This window comes from Giraffa tippelskirchi, chromosome 3 (genome assembly GCF_054371585.1).
Source record: "Giraffa tippelskirchi isolate mGirTip1 chromosome 3, T2T-mGirTip1v1.2.pri, whole genome shotgun sequence".
Lineage (NCBI taxonomy): Eukaryota > Metazoa > Chordata > Mammalia > Artiodactyla > Giraffidae > Giraffa > Giraffa tippelskirchi.
In genome coordinates, this window is record NC_137277.1 from 184,100,695 (window position 1) to 184,124,117 (window position 23,423).

Consider the following 23,423-nt stretch of genomic DNA (forward strand, 5'->3'; position numbering starts at 1 on the left):
TCTGGGCAGACACATTCCTTCAGGGAGGGTGAAGGCAAAAGCCAAGCGGAGGGGTCTCCCCTGGGGAACCCGGCTTGCGGTGTTAAGTGTGGTATGTTTGCAGGAGCCTAAGTGGCCGAGACTCAGGAAGGCTGTCCAGCCATAGGGACAGGGCTGAGGTGCCAAGAGCAGAATTTTCCAAAACTGGAGCCAAGGTCAATTGTAACAATGGCCGAGAGAGGAAAAGAGCAGCCCAGAGGGGCAGGCAGCTGGCTTCTCAGAGGATGAAAACAGGCAAAGCCTCTAGAAACAAGGCAGCACTACAGACGTGGTTACCCTGGAGATCAGTTCAGGATGCACAGCAGAAAGGAAACCCGATAGGGTATTGGTCACAAAGTGGCCCAGCAAGACTCTGGAAAATGGAAAGGGAATTTGCTCTTAAAAATTTCTCACCAGCTACCTTCCGACTCCACCCCTAACTTGTTTTTTTAGGAAAGGAGGGTTGTACCAGAAAACAAGTCAACTTTGTTTCTAATGCCACAGAGAAAGGAAAAGGCAGGGAGGGAGAAGGAGGGCAGGAAGAGGGAGGGTGAGGAGATAAGAATGGATACATCCTAAGTAAGGCTAGAAGGAAAACCACCTGAGAGCTGGGATGGATTCCTCCCAAATCCTGTACCTGAGCCCCGCTACATGGGACACGTGCCACTGTCAAGGCGCAGAATCGAGGACAGAAGGAGAGTGAAAATCTAAGGTCCATTCAGAACAATCTACCTTGTGTGCCCTCCTGAAAAGTTAAAAAGGCAGAAAACTAGTTTTTATCTGTAAGAAAATGTTTATTCTTTTGAACCCCACAGGAAAAAAAAATAAAAATGCAGCCAAGACCAAGTATTTAACCAAAGTAGTGTCCCAAAAGGCAGCAAAATGGGGGAAACCTCAACACAAAGTCAGTAACAATTTTCCATGTTTTTGCACAAAGATGAAAAAAATCTATGACAATTCCAAGTAACACTTTCATGGTGACAATTACACAAGATGATTCAAAAATGCAAAATGGCAGCAACATGCACACCTGGCTAAAGCTAGAAGTTTTTAATCCCAAAATAAGACCTGTGATTAAAAGGATGATTCTTTTTAATACTTCTATTTTGCTGACTTGCTTGTCTTACTTAATTTGCTTTAAATGAGATGTACATGCCAATTAACAGGAAATTGTAGAACTATGTCCTTCCAGAATCCATGGCAAAGAAGCCAAGCCAATCTGTTTGGTTTCTGAATTTTCCTAGTTTCCAAATACAGTTTTGCTTTGCCCCTCCCTCTCCCAGACCCCCCCTCCACCCCCACCCTGATTCTTAAAACACTTCCAAAGGTTGCCAGTGCAAACACTTTTCTACCAATGTATAATACACACTTGAAACCGAAATCTTTGTGCAGAATTTTGAGTTTTAAACTCTTAAAAAAAATTTAAATAAAACCCTCCTTGGCACAAGAGCTGAGGAATTGTCAAGTTTCTTTTAAATCGTCAAACACAAGATGACGAAGACTGGAAAGCACAGTTAAAGGAAATTAAAACAAAAACAAAACCTAGAACTGCAGCTTTTATTAGCCGGCGTTGCAGTCTCTCGAACACAACCACCACCCAGCTCCCCCTCCCAGGGTGCCTGCCTCGAGACCAGTTCCGAACACTGCGGTGCTTTCCACGAAAGGGAACAGAAGGTGTGGCTGTGGTGGTAACAAACAGCCCAGCTTCCCACCAGTTTTACAGCAGGATCCGTAGTGAGCTTGATAGAGAGAGAAGATAGATGATGGTAAAAGGGGAAATTGTTTAAAATCAAGTTTCCTCTTGAATGTCTTTTCCCAAGGCACTGTGAACAAGACTGCTGCTAGCTATTTTCCAGGACTGAACATGCCGATGGGGATATACACATTTGAGACACAACCCCTGTGACATTCTCACAGCTGGTCTCATCACCTGAGTCTCTCCCCTCGGCTGAAATGACACTCCTTGAATTTGTTTGGTCCTTGGAGGGGTCATCAATTTTTGTTTTCTGTAATATCTTCAATGCAGCTATAGGATCAAAGCTGTGTTAGGTTATTGAAACTTTCCACACTAAAAACTAAAATTTTTCATTATCATCCCATGTGAAGCCAATGTGCAGGTTTTGCTTGCTGATTTAAGAACAAAATAAAAATAAAGGGTTGAGAAGCAAAAACTCTGCTTTTTTTTTTTCTTCAAGAGGAAACTGTAAGAATACATAAAAGGCAAAATTGGCTACTTGAAATCCAAGAATGGTTTTAATGTGTTGGCCGAGAAAAATAAACTGCAAAGTTCTGTGAGGTCTTCTAAAAATTTACAAGAAAAACTGATGGGCAGTTCTAATCAGACTTGGATGTTATCTTCCCCCCCTTTTCAAAAACGACAACATATACAGTCCCACAAAATACAATATCAACTTTTTTTTTTTTTATCTTGACTGCCAGAGACGCTCCTTTGTGATGCCTTTTGATAACCAAATGGCTGAACAAAACACACTGCTGGCCTTCATTTCTTCAGGGGCTGGTAAACAGACGCATTGGGATCGAGTCCAGAGGGGCTGGTCTCCACAAATTTGGAAGAGTAGTGGGGGGAAACGGGGCTCAGGGGGCTGGTGGCAGCACTGTATGTTATGCTGGGCATGACGGCCATGACTTCAGCTATCTTCTGTTTTAGGTCCTTGATTTCCTGGTCTTTCTGAAGAATTTGTCCTGGAAGATCAAAGACCCGCCATTAGTGAGAAGGAAGGGCTCACCCAACACAGTGCCCTTTTGGGCCCATCAATCCCAAGTGGGTTCAACTCCAGCTTTGATGGTTTGCAAGGGGAGACACTTTTCCCGTGATGGGCCAGTAAATATTTTAAACACTGTGAGCCACATACTGTTCTTGTCATTTTTTTCAAGACCACAGTAAAATGTAAAAACTTTTCGCAGCCCACCGGTGGTACAAGAAAAGCTGGCAGGCCAGATGTGGCCATGGGCCGTGGTGTGTGAGTGGAAGCAGCTGTGTTGAGGCAGGTGTGATGGAGCCGCGTGTTGAGCTCAGCAGCAGCGGGGCGGCCTGAGAGGGTGCTGCTCCCCCTGCGCTTCTCGTGTGCTCTGTGTTGTTAACTCGGGAGGTTTCTCTCTCTACTTCCTCACAAAGCCGTCCCTGCGCCTTCCATCCAAATCAGACCCTACCCCAGCCCCCAACTCCTCGATTTTCAACACACCCTGAACTTCCCTTTCTGTCACTTTCTTCTTTGTAACAATGCTAATAATCACTATAGCTAACGCATATGTGCCAGGCACTGTTCTAAGTGCTTACACAGACGAATTCATTTACTTATCAAAACAACCCTCTAAGGTGGGAATTATTATCTTCATCCATTTTACAGATGAGGAAACCGGAGCACAGATAGGTGGAGTGACAGAGCTGGGACTGAACACGAGGCAGTCTGGCTCCAGAGTCTGCAATTCTGTCTCCCATGAGTGTTGAAACGGGTGATGGTTAGTGCCCCTCATCTCTCCCCTGGCCCACGAGCTCTTGAGTGCCAAGACTGTCTCCCCTTTTTCGTCTTTGCCAAAACCTTACTGCCTGGCCCAGTGGAAAGCTGAGGCCTTGCAAAGTACATATCCTACCAAAGTCATTCAGTTATCAATGGCTGAGCAGGATTTAAACCTAGGACTACTTGGTTCCAAAGCCCATGCAATCTCCATCATGCTTTGATGCTCCCTGGTTCACTAGGGGAAGAACACTTAGGAGGAGCCCTTTTGAAATTTAAATGCTGAAAAAAGTAAGAGGTTGCATTTGAGTTGCACTCACTTTGAGTCCTACAGAAGACGGTAATGGTAATGTATTTGAAATGTAAGAGAGCGTGGTGGCAGATTTTAAAAAATGATATAGTACAGATGAAAGCCATTTTGGAACCAGGATGAATCAAATGATCGAGAAAGCAGAAGGAGAAAGGCAACAAGGGGTTTGATTTAAATTACAAAGTTGGGATCCTATTAGAATATTCCGAGCCTGACAGAAGAGAGAAGTAGCTGGGAAGGCAGAGCCAAAGAGCCGCAGAAAGGAACTGCTCCCTCCGGCTTCCCTCACCTCCCCTCAGCTTCAAGTGAGCATCAAATACCCTTCTTCTCTTTGAACAAAGAAAGCCTCAGACAAATAAAATACCTAATGGCATCTGATATATGAGCCACTGTATCTTCTTTTCCATGCAGATTTAAGTTTGGTTTCTTTAATCAGTAACGTACAAACATTCTTAGAGCTTTGGAAAAGACAGTTCTCTTTGCTTCTCTGTGGCTTTACACGAATTTCTGGGCCAACAAGAAGTACAATCCGTGCTGAGAAGCCAAGCTCCCCTCGCTACTCTGAGACCAGGTGCTGCTTCCCTCCAGGAGGCAACCTCTTTGGAATCTGCAAATCCAAGCAAACGGGAGGAGGCAGAGAGAGGGTGGCCACTTCTCAGGGAGCTGAGCCAGGCAGGCAGAAAAATACAGTGTGTGCTCAGAAGTCTGGCTCTAAAGCAGGATTCCCAGGAAGCTTCTTTTTAAATGTCTTTCCTTGAGTCTGCAGATTTATAAGCTTGATTCTCAACCCCCTTCTCTTCCTGCTCTGTCTCTGCCACCCAAGCCACTCCTATGGCTTCACTGACTTTTCACAACCTCTGTATTCCACCAAACGCCAAGGGTTCTGGCCTTCTCTCTGGGCATAGGCCCCAAATTCCCCCTGACTGATGAAGATCTTCAGCTCAGTGTCTGGGAGGCAACTCCAGATCAAAGCATCCCAAACCAAACTCACTTTCTCTTCTCATCCCTTAAAGCTGTTCCGCTTTTCTTCCAAGGTTTTAGCAGCCCTGTTGGAATATGTCACACTCTTCCCTCCTGAAAATCCAGGAGTTACATCCTCTAGTATTGTTCCATTCATGGTCCCCCTAATCCAATCTCTTCTTCCACATTCCCCAGCTAGAGGCCACAGGACTGCTCCCCTGGACATTCTCAGCACTTTCTTCCTTTGCTTACGCTGTTCCCTCAGGTAACAATGGTCTTCCCTGCCATTCTCTGCTTTCTGAATTCACCCTTCAAGGTCATGTACCCACTGCTATATTCAAAATGGATAACCAACAAGGACTCACTGTATAGCATGTGGAACTCTACTCAATGTTATGTGTCAGCCTGGATGGGAGGAGGGTTTGGGGGAGAATGGATATATATATATGTATGACTGAGTCCCTTCACTGTTCACCTGAAACTACCACAACATTATTAATTGGCTATATCCCAATACAAGATAAAAAATTTAAAGTATAAAAAAAAAAGAATTCACCCTTCAAAGTCCATTCACCAGCCCCTCCCTTAGGAAGCCACCTTGAGCGCTCCTCTGGTCTTTCAAGCCGCCTGCCTCTACCGTGTGGTGGCAGGCCTTACGTGTGGCTTTCCCTGCTGTGGCCCTTCTCACCGCGTCCACGCTATCCTCACCCTAGTACTAAGACATTATCTGCCTTCTTCACGCGCAGTCCCTCATGAAACTGAGTGAAGTCTTCCAGAAGCAACATGGCAAATGAAAGCACAACAGACTGAATGTAGAAACACACACTTGAAAACACCTCCCTGGAACACTCAGTTTTAACACTTTATTGACTGGAGACATAGTAACACCACAGGCGTTAGCTCCTGCAAAAATCCCCTGGTCAATAATGTGTCAAGAGTGTAAAGAGGTCCCTAAGACCAAACAGTCTGAGTGCCACTACCCTAGTGGAAACTCAACCAGAGCGTGTCTTACTTATCTCGCCTCCTTCTCCCGTCTGGTAAAATGGTTCACGGAGACCAAGTGTGAACGCTCTGCAAGCACCTGCTGAGATATTCTTTCCCTTCTACTAAGGCAGCTGCTTGAAAAAATGCTTCTTCAGTCATCTATTTGTGGCTTATCAACTTCTTGAACAAAATCTAAATTTCTTTTCATTAGGTCATGTTAGGTCTCTATTTCGAAGCCTTCCAACACTTCCCATGTCATTCAGAGTAGAGTTCTTTCCACAGGCGGCAAAGCTTGGCAGAACGTGGCTCCTGCTACTTTTGATCCTAAAAACTCTCCCCGTCACTCAGGCTGCAGCCCCACTGGCCATGACGCAAGTTCCCTCGAGACACTTACCGGCTCCCTCACTCTCTTCCACCCCATCTCTGCCCACACGCTACCTATTCAAAGGCTCTTCATGTCCTCCACATCAAATCGGCAGCACCCTCTCCCCCTCCCCAGCACAGGCTCCCTTGCCATTGCTTTATTTTCTTCACTGCACCCATCCATGTTACACATTTGCCTGTTACCGTCTGTCCCCTCAGGGATGCTCACAGTGTTTGGTACATAATCAGTCTGCGTAACATCTGCTGAGGAACAGCCTGCCCTCCAGACCCTCCTACTCTCTCCCCTCCCTCATCTGCAACCTTTGCTCCAGTCAAACAGAGCCAGCAGCCGCCTTGCTCAAGCTGTTTCTTCTGTTTAGACGCCTTTTCCCCTCCCTCTCACTACCCCATTTCTTTGCTGGGCTAACCCCTTGTCATCACTCAAGACCCAGGTCAGACATCAGGTCCCCTGAGAAACGGCCCTAACTCTCCAGACTGGCTGAGTACCTGGTATGTTCCCAGGGAACCCATACATCCTGTTCCATTGGTACCTTTTGGTGACTCTGCAGTTCTCTACTTACTTCTACAACACTCTGAGCCCCTTGAGCACAGAAACTCACACTCTTCCCTGTGTGCCCTGCACTGGATATGTTCTCATCTCAAAATACGTCTGCAGAATGAATTAATGTGAAGATTCCCAGATGTTCACGGTGGGCACTTATCAAACCACTTGAAGTGGAAGTGCAAATGCCTCTGGTTAGAGCTCTAAGGAAGCTCTGCTGTGTCCCCAGGCAGAGCTGTGCCCGCTGCTCGCCTACCTTGGGCAATCTCGAGCTGTCGCTTTGCGTCCCCCAGGGCGGAAAACAGGTCCAGCTTGACTCTCGTCTCTGCACTCAGGCTGTTCTCCAGGTGCTGCGTTTTATCTTGCATGGCCGAGAGGGCTGACATTAACACCTCAGTATCCTTCTCATTTTCCTTATACTTCCGAAGCTCCTATCAATATCATCAAAGCAGCAATGTTACAAGACAGTTTTGGCATCGATGTCTACAAATTAGCCTGAAATCACAAATAAAATCCCACCATTACTGACCTGGCCCCTAGAACACAGAATCCTGCCGCTTCATTGGTTTACACCTTACCCCTTAGAGGGAGTGCAAAATGTATTTATACAGTGATGTGCACATACAAAAACACTGACTGTGTTGGGTTATTTCGAGGTTAACAGTGGACTCTGTCTCCAAATAAAACACTTTCTTAAAATCCTAACTCAGAACCACGAAGACCCTGCTGCCAGTTGCAAATGGTGCTATAACGCTCCAGTCACATTAGCCAAAACTCTGCTCTCAACTTCAACTAAAAACTGTAAAAATCTTAAATTATTTTGACAGGGCATACTCCAACATAAACCCACTTAAAACATCTGATGCGCACACACACACACATACACACTGATATTTTAATATTTTCATTTTAAGAGAAATAGAAACTTATTATAGTGAATTAAAAAATACTTAAAAGTTCAAAGAAGAAAATAAAAATCACCCAAAATCCCAATGCTGCAAAAAATTTGATATATCTTCTTCTAGTCTTTTTTAAGCCTATGTATCTTTTAGCATAACTGAAACCACACTAAATGTACAATTTTTTAAAACCTTATATAATTACAGTTTTTTTAAATATAATTTTTATTCACTATATAATATTCCTAAATGTATCAGTTCAGTTCAGCCACTCAGTTGTGTCTGACTCTTTGCAACTCCATGGACTGTAGCACATCAGGCTTCCCTGTCCATCACCAACTCCCAGAACTTGCTCAAATTCATGTCCATTGAGTTGGTGATGCCATCCAACCATCTCATCCTCTGTCATCCCTTTCTCCTGCCTTCAATCTTTCCCAGCATCAGGGTCTTTTACAATGAGCTAGTTCTTCGTATCAGGTGGCCAAAGTACTGGAGCTTCAGCTTCGCATCAGTCCTTCCAATGAGTATTCAGGACTGATGTCCTTTAGGATGGACTGGTTGGATCTCCTCGCAGTCCAAAGGACTCTCAAGAGTCTTCTCCAACACCACATTTCACAAGCATCAATTCTTTGGCACTCAGCTCTCTTTATGGTCCAACTCTCATATCCATATATGATTACTGGAATAAACCATAGCTTTGACTAGACAGACCTTTATCAGCAAAGTAATGTCTGCACTTTTTTATATGCTGTCTAGGTTGGTCATAGCTTTTCTTCCAAGGAGCAAGCATCTTTTAATTTCATGGCTGCAGTCACCATCTGCAGTGATTTTGGTGCCCCCCAAAATAAAGTCTGTCACTGTTTCCACTGTATTCCCATCAATTTGCCATGAGGTGATGGGACTGGATGCCATAACCTTCGTTTTTTGAATGTTGAGTTTTAAGGCAGCTTTTTCACTCTCCTCTTTCACTTTTATCAAAAAGCTCTTCAGTTCCTCTATGCTTTCTGCCATAAGGGTGGTGTCATCTGCATATCTGAGATTATTGATATTTCTCCCAGCAATCTTGATTCCAGCTTATGCTTCATCCAGCCTGGCATTTCACAAGATGTACTCTGCATATAAGTTAAATAAACAGGGTGACAATATACAGCCTTGACATACTTCTTTCCCAATTTGGAACCAGTCTGTTGTTCAATGTCCAGTTCTAACTGTTGCTTCTTGACCTGCATACAGATTTCTCAGGAGACAGATAAGGTGATCTGGTATTCTCATCTCTTTAAGAATTTTCCACAGTTTGTTGTGATCCACAAACAACTGAGACTTGCCTGTGAGTGTCCACAAGTCTCTGGCGGAGGTGTGGGTCGACAGTGGCCTGCTGCAGGGTCAGGGGCACTGAATACAACACTGCCTGCACAAGTCCTTTTGAAGGCCAAACAACAGGGAGGGAACACAGCCCTGCCCATTGATAGAAAATTGGATTAAAGATTTACTGAGCATGGTCCCACCCTTCAGAACAAACCCAGTGTCCTTCCCCAACCAGTCAGTCTCTTCAGTCAGGAGGCTTCCATAAGCCTCTTATCCTTCTCCATCAGAGGGCAGACAGAATGGAAACCATAATCACAGAAAACTAACCAAACTGATCACATGGACCACAGCCTTGTCTAATTCAATGAAACTATGAGCCATGCCGTGTAGGGCCACCCAAGATGGACGGGTCATGGTGGAGAGTTCTGATAAAAAGTGGTCCCCTGGAGAAGGGAATGGCAAACCACTTCAGTATTCTTGCCTTGAGAACCCCATGAACAGTATGAAAAGGCAAAAAGATAAGACACTGAAAGATGAACTCCCCAGGTAGGTAGGTGCCCAATATGCTACTGGAGAAATAACTCCAGAAAGAATGAAGAGACAGAGCCAAAGCAAAAACAATGTCCAGTTGTGGATGTGACTGGTGATAGAAGTAAAGTCTGATGCTGTAAAGAACAACATTGCATAGGAACCTGGAAATGTTAGGTCTATGAATCAAGGCAAGTGGACAAAGAGGAGATGGCAAGAGTGAACATTGACATTTTAGGAATCGGTGAACCAAAATGGACTGGAATAGGCGAATTTAATTCAGGTGACCATTATATCTACTACTGTGGGCAAGAATCCCTTAGAAGAAATGGAGCAGCCCTCAGAGTCAACAAAAGAGTCTGAAATGCAGTATTTAGGTGCAATCTCAAAAATGACAGAATGATCTCTGTTCATTTCCAAGGCAAACCATTCAATATCATAGTAATTCAAGTCTATGCCCCAACCACTAATGCCGAAGAAGTTGAATAGTTCTATGAAGACCTACAAGACCTTCTAGAACTAACACCAAAAAATGATGTCCTTTTCATCACAGGGAACTGGAATACAAAAAGTAGGAAGTCACGAAATACCTGGAGTAACAGGCAAGTTTGGCCATTGAGTACAAAATGAAGCAGGGCAAAGACTAACAGAGTTTTGCCTAGAGAACACACTGGTCATAGCAAACATACTCTTTCAATAATACAAGAGACGACTCTGCACATGGATATCACCAGATGGTCAATACCAAAATCAGACTGATTATATTCTTTGCAGGTGAAGATGAAGAAGCTCTATACAGTCAGCAAAAACAAAATCAGGAGCTGACTACAGCTCAGATCATGAACTCCTTATTGCAAAATTCAGACTTAACGATTATACAGTAGAAGTGACAAACAGATTCAAGGGATTACATCTGATAGAGTGCCTGAAGAACTATGGATGGAGGTTCATGACATTGTATAGGAGGCAGTGATCAAGACCATCCCCAAGAAAAAGAAATGCAAAAAGGCAAAACGGCTGTCTGAGGAGGCCTTACAAAGAGCTGAGAAACGAAGCAAAGTGAAAAGCAAAGGAGAAAAGGAAAGATATACCCACCTGAATGCAGAGTTTCAAAGAACAGCAAGGAAAGATAAGAAAGCCTTCCTTACTGATCAATGCAAAGAAATAGAGGAAAACAATAGAATGGGAAAGACTAGAGATCTCTTCAAGAAAATCAGAGATACCAAGGGAATGTTTCATGCAAAGATGAGCACAATAAAGGACAGAAACGGTATGGACCTAAATGTATATGTACCATAATTTATTAAATCTCCACTGTTGAGATTATTTTCAATTTTTTTGCATTTATTAATATATACCACTGTGATGTACATCTTTGTGTATCAATCATTGGTGAGACTTTAAAATGTTTACCTTAGGCTGGAGTCTGAGGAAAATATTTTTAGAAAATACGTGGTCTTTCCAGAATGTTATCCTTCCACCAGCAACATACAAGGCCTATTTCACTGCACCCTTACCCAGGCTGCTATCACTTTTTAAAAATTGTTTGCTAATTTCACAGAAGATACATGATACCTAATTTTAATCTGTCTTTGGTGACAGATAAGCACATATTCTTACATTGTTATCAGTCATTTGTATTTTTTTCGTGAATTATTCATTCATATCCTTTGCCTATCATTTGTATATTTGAGCTTTTTTTAGCAATATTTATGAGATATTTACATATTGAGAATATTAATCCCTTATTTATAATATTTGTTGCAATATCTGTATCTGCCCCAGTTGATTTTTTTCATTTTTTTTTTTTTAATTTTTTAAATAAATTTATTTATTTTAGTTGGGGGCTAATTACTTTACAATATTGTAATAGTTTTTGCCATACATTGACATGAATCAGCCATGGGTTTACATGTGTTCCCCTTCCTGGACCCCCCACCCACCTCCCTCCCCATCCCATCCCTCTGGGTCATCCCATTGCCCCGGCCCTGAGCCCTTGTCTCATGCATCGAACATGGAATGGTGTTCTGTTTCACATAGGATAATATACATGTTTCAATGCTATTCTCCCAGAACATCCCACCCTCACCTTCTCCCTCAGAGTCCATAAAATTGTTCCATGCATCTGTGTCTCTTATTCTGACTCGCATATAGGGTTATCGTTACCATCTTTCAAATTCCATATATATGCATTAGTATACTGTATTGTTGTTTTTCTTTCTGGCTTACTTCACTCTGTATAATGGGCTCCAGTTTCATCCATCTCAGTAGAACCGATTCAAATGTATTTTTTTTAATGGCTGAGTAATATTCCATTGTGTATATGTACCACAGCTTCCTTATCCATTCGTCTGCTGATGGACATCTTGGTTGCTTCCATGTCCTGGCTATTGTAAACAGTGCTGCGATGAACATTGGGGTACACGTGTCTCTTTCAATTCTGGTTTCCTCGGTGTATATGCCCAGCAGTGGGATTGCTGGGTCATATGGCAGTTCTATTCCCAGTTTTTTAAGGAATCTCCACACTGTTCTCCATAGTGGCTGTACTAGTTTGCATTCCCACCAACAGTGTAAGAGGGTTCCCTTTTCTCCACACCCTCTCCAGCATTTATTGCTTGTAGACTTTTGGATAGCAGCCATTCTGACTGGTGTGAAATGATACCTCATTGAGGTATCATTTTTTTCTACTTTATGATGTAAAACAAGACACGCTTTTTTTCCTGTGGAATTTCGATTCTTCCTCTGGAATTTCTTTTTTTGTGGTATCAGATGAGCGTCTAATTTTCTTTTTTCCCATTGTCTAGTTGTTCCGCAGCTTTCACTGACTAACCCTTGCTGTTTTATCCATTTCTGATGCCATCTTCACTGTACACTTTAGGCTTTGTCTCTGGGTCATCTATTCTATCTGCCACTGATTTTTTTATGGGTCCCCTATAACTCAAATTACTGTAACTTTACAACTTAAGACATTAGTTTTAAATGTCCCTTTAAAGACCCAACATCAAAGACTTCATCAAGGTATACACAATCCCAAAACTGGCACTGTCCAAAGAACCGGCAGTTTTCCTCCACTCCACGCCTCGAGTGGCCATCTGTGAGGCTCAGAGCCATCCAGAATGGTCAATTCCCTGGCAATAGATACAGAGTTAGGGCTAAGAAGAGGTATATCAGTTCCAAAGTACACTAATTTGGCCTGTAACCTGAAAAAGTGAAATAAATCTCCATAAACCAAATTCTGGTATAAAACATGTCAGGGATCAATATTTCTGGCTTGTCTTAGAACCCAGTTAAATTAAATATAGCTTGAATGAGCTGAATAAGACGAGAGCTTCTTTTGGTCATATAGAAAGTTTCAAATGCAATGGGGTTTGGCTTGTATTAGCAGGGATCATTTCCTCATGGCAGCACAGAGCACAAATCTAACACAGCAGAGGAATTCAAGTGCAGTGAAGTTGGCTGTTCCTCCCTTACCTGAACTTTCAGCTCTAATTCTCTGATCTGGTCTTCTTTAACCTTCATGTCCATTGTGAGCTTCTTGCCCTCTGCTTCTAATTCTCTGATCCGATTCCGTAAGGTTTCGGTGCACTCTCCCCTTTTAAAAAAGAAGAGAAAGGAAACAGAATTTAAACAAGTATAAGTTTAATCATATTTCAGGGTTGATATTTTTCCTCTACTCATAGAGTCAGATTTCAGCCTTTGGCTCAGTCTGCTTCTTCTTTCTGTACTTTTTTATAATTTCAAAAATGATCTAAAATGATTACTAACTGGTTGTCTTAGATGAGCCAGATCCCAAACTAGTACTTTTACCCATACCGCCTTCTCTACTGGAGTTGGGTTTATTATTCCATTTTCCAGAGAAGAAAACTGAAGCTATTTAGATATAATATAATACTGAAAAAGTGAATATAGTCCCAAGGTTGTAGGTCACAGAATGGGATAAGAACTGAGGTTTATCCACTTTGCAAATCCACCAAGCTTGCCATCAGGCAACGTGACCTGAGACAATGCACACAAACTGAACAAGACAGAACCAGATGTGTTCTGTCTCCAGCAGAGGGCAGTGAGCTAATAACATTTTCACTTTTGAGGGTCTATGTACTGCAAACGTCACCTTTCTTTAGGCATGACATTTTGACAAGCCTGAAGTAAACAGATGGCACCCCACTCCAGTACTCTTTCCTGGAAAATCCCATGGACAGAGAAGCCTGGTGGGCTACAGTCCATGGGGTCGCTAAGAGTCGGACATGACTGAGCGACTTCACTTTCACTTTTCCCTTTCATGCACTGGAGAAGGAAATGGCAACCCACTCCAGTATTCTTGCCTGGAGAATCCCAGGGACAGTGGAGCCTGATGGACTGCTGTCTATGGGGTTGCACAGAGTCAGACATGACTGAAGCGACTTGGCAGAAGTAAACAGAAAGAGAAGGGAGCAGCATTCGAGTTGCTTCTCAGGGCTATAATAAGGACAAACTTAAAAAGATGATGGTAATAGCCAGTTCAAAGCTGATGAACCGTTTAGGTTTCAGAAATAGCCTGGTGGAGAAAGTAGGTACCCTTTGCCCACAAAAAGGAAGGTCCAGAGAGACACTTAAGCTTTGAGATTTATTTAAGAATAAAAACAGCCTCTACATGAATGAGGGCTTCCCTGTTGGCTCAGCTGGTAAAGAATCCGCCTGCAATGTGGGAGACCTGGGTTTGACTCCTGGGTTGGGAAGATGCCCTGGAGAAGGGAAAGGTTACCCACTCCAGTATTCTGGCCTGGAGAATTCCACGGACTGTATAGTCCATGGGGTTGCAAAGAGTCGGACATGACTGAGCTACTTTCACTTCACTGTATGAATGATGGCAAACAAGAACCATTCAAGGGTAAGAGACCAAAGGCAATAAGCTTAACTGAAAGCAGAAGAGATTAAGGGTAGAGATTGAAACCGATGTACTGATTCTCAGGCATAAGAGACACTAAACAATATGGTTAAGAAACAGTTATATCCACCTCAAGGATTTTTTTAAAAAAGAGTAATTGCTAGATGAATTAAGGAGAGCACAAGCCACACCAGATGACTGTTCAGGAAAATCTCCTGCAATGTAAGTGCTTCAGAAATGCTTACAAATCTTTAAATGATGGACAAACAAAACTCGTCACATCCTAGGCAAGTCAGTAAAGGATCTTATGAATTTGTAAAGATGCTGATAGGCCAAGTACAGTCCAGAGTCTGCTGGGGGAAGGCAGGATCACATAGGAGAAAGACTTCTCCATCCCACTGATACTTCTTAGAAGAGGAAATGATGGTTTACCAAGTATTCTACAAATGCCAGAACTGAAGAGAAGGCTATTAACGTGCCAAATACAAAAGAGCAAAAAGCAGAACTATGTCACATAGACACAAATTTGGGGATAGACATTTAAATGAAATAAATAATAATTTATCCTCATGCTGCATCTGTAAACCCCTAACTGACCCTCGCCATGCAGAAGAGCTTCACCATTCGAAAAAATGAAGAAAAAGTGAAGTAGAAGCTAAAGAGAAAGAGGGAGAAAAAGAGGCTTAACTCTTTCCCCATCTTTTTTAAGGTCATTTGACAGTTTGCTGACGTCCAACAAAGACATGAGCAGTCAGGACACAGTGCCTGGGGAACCAGAGATTTTATCTTTCTTGCATTTTAAGATAAAAACTCCAGAAACACACAACTAAGAGTAGAGAGTAATGACAGTTCTGCAAGGGAACCAAAGTCCAGATCGGCTCTCTCAAAGTATGTAGTAATTATCAGTCTTACAGAAAGTGACTGGAACCCCTTTCTGAGCAGCATTTTGCCTTCCAGGTGTGGAAGGCACAGTGATTCCTTCATCCTGCTTTATAGAGGAGGTCACTGAGGGATGAAGTGGTCATGAGAGCTTGAGCTTGCACAGACGGAGTTTAAACCAGTTAACATAATGGTACTTAAAAGCAATTCATCCGTGCATGATTGTGTATTTCCAGACCTGCCCAAGGCATCAAATTCCCATTCTCAGTCCAAGGAAAGCCACACAGGTGGCATGGACCTACCTTGATGCAGCAGCAAATGCGACAGCCCGGGCAGCAGTAGCTTCTTCTAACTTCTTCCTTTTTTTCTCCTCCATTAACTGCTTTTCTACAAAACTTCGGGCTTCCTGCTCAGCTTTTAGTTTTTTCTCCAACTGGCTGATATTCTGCTTATCTTTCTGCTTCATTTGCACAGCATTATGTAATCTGTATGGAAATGATTGTCATACAGTTTTACAATTAGAAGTGCTCACCATAAACCCTGGAAAAACATGGCTCCTCTTTATCATTTTAAGGCCAAACAGGGGATTTGAATAGCAAATCATAGATGTCAATTCCCAGAGGGCCCAGGGAAAATACACTGTCATTATTATTTAACAATTCCTAAAAACAAATAAACAAGCTACTTTACAAGATACAGAATTGGACCTAGCCTCTGCTTTATTGGGCTTCCCTGGTGGCTCAGATGGTCAAGAATTCACCTGCAATGCAGGAGACCTGCATTTGATCCCTGAGTTGGGAAGATCCCCTGGAGGAAGGAATGGCTACCCACTTCAGTATTTTGGCCTGGAGAATTCCATGGATACAGTCCATGGGGTCACAACTAGCTGGACACGACTGAGTGACTTTCACTTCACTTCTGCTTTATTAATGTAAGTGATCCACAGAAGGTAATCCAAAAAACAGGACAAGTTTCTAAGAGAGGCAAAGATAACTGGAGAACTAATTCTACTGCCCCATAGAACTTCAGTCTGAGACCAAGGAAGAGCAGATGGAACCAGCCCCACTGAAACGGAGGGAAAGGGTGGGAGGGGAAGGTCTTTCTTTGCTTGAATACAATATGCTACAGCCTACTGCAGCCTTTCCTTTCCAGCTGGGAGATGTTTTCTCCGAGTATCCCAAAATAGAAATTGTAGTTAGAATCACAGGATGCTTAATTTCAGATAGAAATTTCAGCCACATTCTCTGCCTTGCTGCTACTACTAGCTTTATATATCAATATAAGGTGAGTTTTTCTCACTATATCAATATATTAACAATGCTAGAGCCATCACACACATACATGGGTCAGAAACAATGGAAAGGCTATTGGTCTATAATGCTCTAGCCTTTGAGCTACATTCCCTGAAAATGAAGGAATCCTCTTTCAAGGGAAGGCCAGACAGCTCAGCACCTACAGTAGCAATCACTACCCCAGACACCCACTGCTTAGAGATTAAAAAAAAAAAAAAGATAGACCCACATCGAGTCAAGAAGTTTTAATTCCAGAATGAATTAATGGAAAGCATAAAAGAAGAGCAGGCTTTTGGTCTGCCTCTTCAAATAAAATCAAAGTTCAATGCCACTTTTAGTTCCACAAATCAAAGTACAGAGAGTCTAATCCTCTGGAAACTTTCACTCAAAGGAGTAAGAGTTCCAAATTGTGGCAGAAATACTTCTGGTTAATTTTACTCAGATTGTCACAAAAGCTCAATGACTATTTTAAACTAAGAGCAGAAGTTATTAAATGAGAGAAGACAAATAGTATTATTAAACTGTTTTGTTGCCACAAAATGTTTTTATAGATATTACAACATATTGAATATCTCATCCTAAATACTTTAAACATCTTATTTTTAAAAACCCCTCTGCTAGATTCTTTTGTCATCATGAACCTTGTACTCCAGTCCCCGAAAACAAAGGTGATACGAGGCTGCTTGGCTCAGCGCAAAAGGCCCACAGGGTACACGTACTTGTTCTGCAGCAGCTCATTCTCCTGCCGGAGCTGGCCCATTTCTGAGCGGATTCCTCGCTCGGTGCTTGAGAGAGAGCTGATCTGACTGCGGAGCTCCTGTTCCACTTGCCTGCTGGCCTGCAGGTCGGCCTTTAACTTTTTAATGTCTTGTTCCAGCCTAGGAGAAGGAAAAGAGCAGCATCTTCATCACTGAAGGGGCACCCCTGGGGCTCTGTGGGAGACCCTAGCTGAAGTCCTTGAGGGCTGGCTGGACGGCGGAGCACCCCACCATCACTGCAACTTCCGTCTGCAATCAGCCTTTGAATGAGCGCTTCGGCCTGGGTCCCCACGCCTTCCCACCAGAAGGTAACTTCTGTTTCTCCTCAAACATTTGTGAACACCAACAGGTGAAGATGGTGACTTGTATCTGAGCTGCTAATAAAGGAAGAGTGGAAGGCAGAGGGAGGGTGACTGAAGGGGAAGGTCCCCTCCCCACCGGTGAATTCCCCATGCTCCTCAGCACGGGAGATATGCTCGTAACAACCAGCTCAGGACCCACCTGCTTTGAGACATCCTGACAGGTCAGAATCTCCTCTCTTGAGGTTCCCTCCCACTGAGGTTCCCTCCCACCGTGGGCCAAGAAGACAAGTGTCTGAGACAACCTCCTGAAACTGCTGTCAACCTTGCTAAATGATGCTCACACTTGTGGTGACTGTGACAGAAGAGCTCATTAGACTCAACAATGAAAAAAGGAACAAAGTACATGATCTACGAATCATAAGAAAACTCCACCTGCGAAATGAAGCTTATCTTTTTGATTCCTCGCTCCTGTTTGTCTACTTTCTCTCACACAGCCACAGTTCCATTCTAAGTGCTGTGCACTGGGGAACCATTGTGTGCACATGCAGGACTGAAAAGGGTCAACAAGAAATACAACGTCAAGCCCCTTTCTTCATGAGAGGACTTTATAATTTCACTAGAGGCCAATAAATAGACATCTGAAATGATTAAACCATAATACAGGGAGGCCACGGTTAAATACATGCTAAAAGGAATAACTAATATTTAATGAGAACTTATGTGTCAGGCGCTGTTCTGTAGATTTTAATTGCACAAATTCATTTAATCTGTACAACTATCAGCTAAGTTGAATTACCTTGGCAATTATTAGTCCATTTTTAAAGATGAAGAAACCTAGATTCAGAAAAGTCTTCAGCCTAAGGCCCCACAGGCAACCTGGCTCCACAGTCCACTCTCTCCTCCCACTGGCCAGCTGTGGCTCTATCAGCCATAGCATGGTGTGGGGAGAGCTGCCACATGAGTTCCGAGCAGAGAAGATGGGAAATGAGCTGGGCCTCGAAGGTTGGGCAGGATTTGGAGAAGCAGAAGGTGAGGACAAGGCATTCTAAATAAGGTGAAACATGCTCAAAAGCACCAACAGCCACAGATATCTGGGGACAGAGCAATCAGTCTAGCCTCTGAGGAAGGGATATACTCTGGGAATAGAGGGAGAAAGGATAGAAGGGGTTTGGAAATTGGACTGTGGAGACCAGCACTGAAGGTCAGGCCAAGGATGACTGCCAGGAGAGACTCAGAAGACACTTGTTCCTATAAACCTACAGGTAGGCAGATGTCAGTTTGCTCTGACAAGACTCGTGTGCATTTCACTAATCCAACATAGCAACAGAACCAAGATTTTTGGAGGGCAATGGTGATTGCTCCTTAGAACTGCCAGCTCCACAGGGTAGGTCCTTACAGATATGTTTCCTGAAACACTAAATCCCCAGGGCCCATCAATCACTGTGATCAACACTTACTAAATACATATATCTGTTGCCAGGTATTCCTTAGAAAACCAAAGAGCAGCTTTATTTACTTGTCTCCCTTCAGCCACCTGAAACAAAACCTCAAAACCAAAAAGTCATGCAACATCTACTGTTATCTCCAGGCGCTGGAGCCCGGAGAGCACAGACTAGAGACCCTGTGTTCCAGAGGCACTGCCCAGTCTCCTGACACAGCTTGGTCCCCAGGGAAGGGTCACAAACGGACATCATGCCACACTTTCCCTATTGCCAAGGTTATTCCAGTTGAATGTACTCCTGAAACGGCTCTAAACAATCACCAACTGGCATTCATACCATCCCCACACCATCCCTTGTTCACCCAAAGTAACCCAAGGGATATTTTCCAAAACACATCGATGCTGTCAGGTTATCCCCATTAAGAAGTCTGGGTGAAAAACGTGTTAGGTAATTTATCTTTTTGAAAAGTCAGTTTCACTGCCTGAGGAGTACATTTTTAGTCAAGAAAGGATGAGCTTTATTTAAGAAGAGACTAGGGACTTAGCATGGTTTAGAAATGGGATAGAGGATCAGGATTCTAGACTCAGCCATGGTGCCAACTCTGTGACCCTGAGCAAGGCGTGTAACCTTTCAGGACTCAGTTTCTCCATTTGAGGCAAAATGATCTCTAAAGCTCCTCTCAACTTGGTCTAGGATTTCTAGGCCTGACACACTTACCACTGGCTGCTGATCTGCTCCTTCAGATTAACAACCTAAGCTGTATCATATGTAGGGCCCAGGAACCAAGTTCCACACAACCTGTTACTGGGGCAAAGCACGTGCCGCAGTTGGGAACGAGAGAAAGATTAAATACACAAAGGCTCTGGGTGTGTGTGTGCGCGTGCACTCTCAGTCCTGTCTGACTCTTCGCGACCCCACAGACTGTAGACTGCCAGGCTCATCTATTCATGGAGTTTTCCAGACAAGAACACTGGAGTGGGTTGCCATTTCCTCCTGCACAGGATCTTCCCGACCCAGGGATCAAACCCATGTCTCTTGTGTCTCCTGCACTGGCAGGCATATTCCTTGCCACTGCGCCACCTGGGAAGCCCCCAAAGTAAATGTCAGATGTCGATAATTTTGAAGTTATTACTTTTTTGCAGTTTTTATCTACAAAAGCCAAACTTTCCTACCATCAACTAAGAATAACAATATTTTGAATGAAACTTTCAGAGTTCCTTGAAAAATGTAAAAAAAAACAAGTGAGTTAGTGAAGTTATGAGAGCAAATCATGCAGAAATATCAAGAGTGTAACTTCTGGAGATCACAGAACGCTAAACAATATCTTCTGTGTGGAGAGCTGCAAAAATTTTGTCCAAGACATATAGCAGTACAACACAAGCAATAAAGTGACATGGTTACAGGGGTATGTTTACTTCGTGAAAATTCATAAGCTGTACAATTAAGATTTGTGCATTTCTGTGGATGTGTGTTATACTTCAATAAAAGACTTATTTTCAAAAATTAGATAACTTAAGTTCACAAGGTATAGAATTAAAATGTTTCAGGATTTTCATAACTGCTGCCATTAGTTCTGTAAAACTATGAATGACTGTTTTCCAAATCTGTTATTTAACACCAGCATTCCCCAGTTTAAGAAACACTGGTCTATAGGAAACTATAACAACATGTAAGATAACTTAATGTGCTAAATGGTAAATTCTCAGTAATTTTTTAAATTTATGAGGGGAAATTTTTCATTGTCTCTCTGCAGAAAGCATTAATTTAATGGTGAACATTCACTATATTTTAAATCTTTACTGAGATAGGGGGTAAAATGATTTATAATCCCTTACTGGATTTACTGGAAAAGTGATACTCAGTCAAAATAAAAAACTGCCTACAACAGAAAAGAATAAAAATGTAAATAACTCATAATTCTTTCATTCAGACAGAACCACTATTTGGTTTACTTCATTTCTGTATGTCTTTCTTTACTTTCTCTTTCTTAACATACATAAATATTAATATTGCTGAGAGAGTACCACATATATAGTTTATTTATCTTAAGTACCTTTCCACACTATTAGAAACTTTTCACAAACAATTGCTGCATAATATTACATTGCACAGATGTACTGTACAATCCTGTTTTTAAAAATATACCTCAGTCCCTGCATATGCTCGATAAAAAATGTAAACATGAGTTTTTAAAGAATTACGTGCATCAGTAAATTGAACTGGATTGAGCCAGTCAAATGCCAGGGGCGTTTATTAGAAAGATAACTACCTGTTGTAATGGTATATTTAACCCTTTTGTGTTGAAGATCAGTACTTACCAGGTAAAATGCAGATATACAATTTATTGGTGTGAAGCATAATTAAATGGTGTTAAGAGGTTAATGCAAAATCTTCAAATGTATTCATGGGACTGTATTAAAATGTCAATAGCTGCAACGTAAATTTTAAGCAAGTAGTCAGGAAGAAAATGAGACAGAAGTAACAGTTTATAAACCTTAAAACTAATTTCAGTAAATAGGAATCAAAAGAAAGGAGGGTGCATGCTCTGCAGCCCATGAGCCACAGCTGCAGAAGCCCATGCTAGAGGCTGAGCTCAGCAGAAGAAGCCACCGCGGTGAGTACGCCACGACTAGAGAGCAGCCCCCACTTGCCACAACTAGAGAAAGCCCGCGCGCAGTGACGAAGACCCGGCGCGGCCAAAGATAAACACATGTGTGAACAAAAAAAAAGGAGGAAAAAACATCCATCTCCAAGCTTAAACCCATTTACCAGAGCTAAATCTTATTCTCCTCCCTACACAGCAGAAGATTAAGGGATAAAAGAGAACCTTCCTCCAGCAGAGCTACAAACTCATCCAAAAAAGAGAAATAAAGGATCATACAGATCTTAACCACACTTTGGAAAGGCTTAGGCAGTGAATAAATGCACTCCCTCCTTGCCCAATTCCTGTGGCACTAGTCACCCTTACAAAGGCTGCCACTTGGGACAGAGACAGGGCACAGGGCAGAGCTGGAGTCGGCGTGTCCAGTAAAGACATCCACTTGTGCCCCGTCGGACAAGCCAGGGGTCTAACCAACTCAAAACACTTCTTATTAGGTCCAGGCGCCTTTCCGAGCCAGTTTATTCGTAAATTTAAACTCAACTTCTAAACTTGTGAAGCTACCTCTGAACTTCAGCACACCACCTAACTCACAAACAAGAGATGGGGTCCCTGGGGCAGCCCTTCCACTTACTGGCCCAGCTGACTTAAGGGCAAAACTGACACTCCAAACCTCAACTCTAGCTCCTCTTCTCCCTTAGCCCACTCAACTGAGGTAAGTTATAATGTAAATGGTTAACAATTATTTAATTTTAAGGGGAGATTTTACACTTTAATAAGGGGTAATTTCCTAGCTGACCAATAAGTATGAAGCTCAAACCTGAGTCTTTCAAGGCAAGCTAGGTAGGAAAAATATCTGTGAGTATCTTGAAGCAACCTGCTGGTAAAACAAAGTACAGTATTCAGGTGTCAGCCTTCAGTTGAAAGAAGTATTGTTTTTAAGTATCTGAAAAGGTAGGGAGATATCTATGTCTAAATGTTTGTAACCCTCATCGTTTGTGAATCACTCGAATTACAGCCACAGTACTGACTTCACTGAAAGTATAAAAGTCACCAATGTGTACAGCCAGTACCTTCACATTTTAATAAAGCCTGAGGCGTTATGAGGCCTCATTGGGAATACACAAGAACTTTAACACTCTGGGGTGGTAAATTTCTCCAGGAAGTGTGCGTGTGTGCTAAGTCACTTCAGTCGTGTCCAATTCTTTGCAACCCCGTGAACTGTAGCCCACCAGGCTCCTCTGTCCATGGGATTCTCCAGGCAAGAATACTGGAGTGGGTTGCCATGCCCTCCTCCAGGGAATCTTCCTGACTTAGGGATCGAAGCTGAGTCTCATGTCTCCTGCATTGGCAGGCAGGTTCTTTACCACTAGCACCACCTAGGAAGCAAGTCCTGCAAAAAAGAGGGAGACCTTTTCTTAGCCAGGACTTCACTTGGGGAGGACAAGGTTCCCCAATTACTCTGAGTCACACTCCATACCCACTCCAGAAAACAACCTAAGTGTTTATTTCTATATACATGCTGGAATGACCCCATGAGGCCATTAGGAAGATAAGGAGCCTTGGCTCTGATGGTTATCTCTGAATTCTAAGAAGCTCTGACAGAGATGCTGTAGGCCCTGCAAGAAAACACAGAATTTACAATGCTGCTTGCTCTGTAAGAAAAGGGGCTTCAAATCTCATATCCAAATTACACAGCCAAATGACCAAAAGATGAGTTTTTTACACACACCCACCATACCAGCCAAAACGACCCACTCATTTCCAGACATATCTTGTCTTTAATTATACCATCCCTCCTGGAGGAAAGGCCTCTAATTTTCAAGCCTCACTCATTTAAGGCCCAGTTAAAAAATAAAAACAAAAATGGCAATAGGAAAAT

General features: G+C 42.8%; 1 protein-coding gene across 3 annotated transcripts in view; it reads right to left on the bottom strand.

Moving 5' to 3' along the window:
• Positions 1-791: 791 nt before the first annotated feature.
• Positions 792-23,423, bottom strand: part of MACO1 (macoilin 1) — a 65,203-nt gene continuing 42,571 nt past the window's right edge. For all 3 annotated transcript variants that reach the window (XM_081586665.1, XM_081586664.1, XM_081586662.1), the window contains 5 exons: positions 17,160-17,318; positions 15,451-15,633; positions 12,877-12,997; positions 6,930-7,104; positions 792-2,721 (listed from right to left, as the gene is read on the bottom strand). In XM_081586665.1, coding sequence (XP_081442791.1) covers positions 2,519-2,721; positions 6,930-7,104; positions 12,877-12,997; positions 15,451-15,633; positions 17,160-17,318 — 841 coding nt within the window. In that variant the 3' untranslated portion in view covers positions 792-2,518. The remainder of the gene's footprint in view (positions 2,722-6,929; positions 7,105-12,876; positions 12,998-15,450; positions 15,634-17,159; positions 17,319-23,423) is intronic.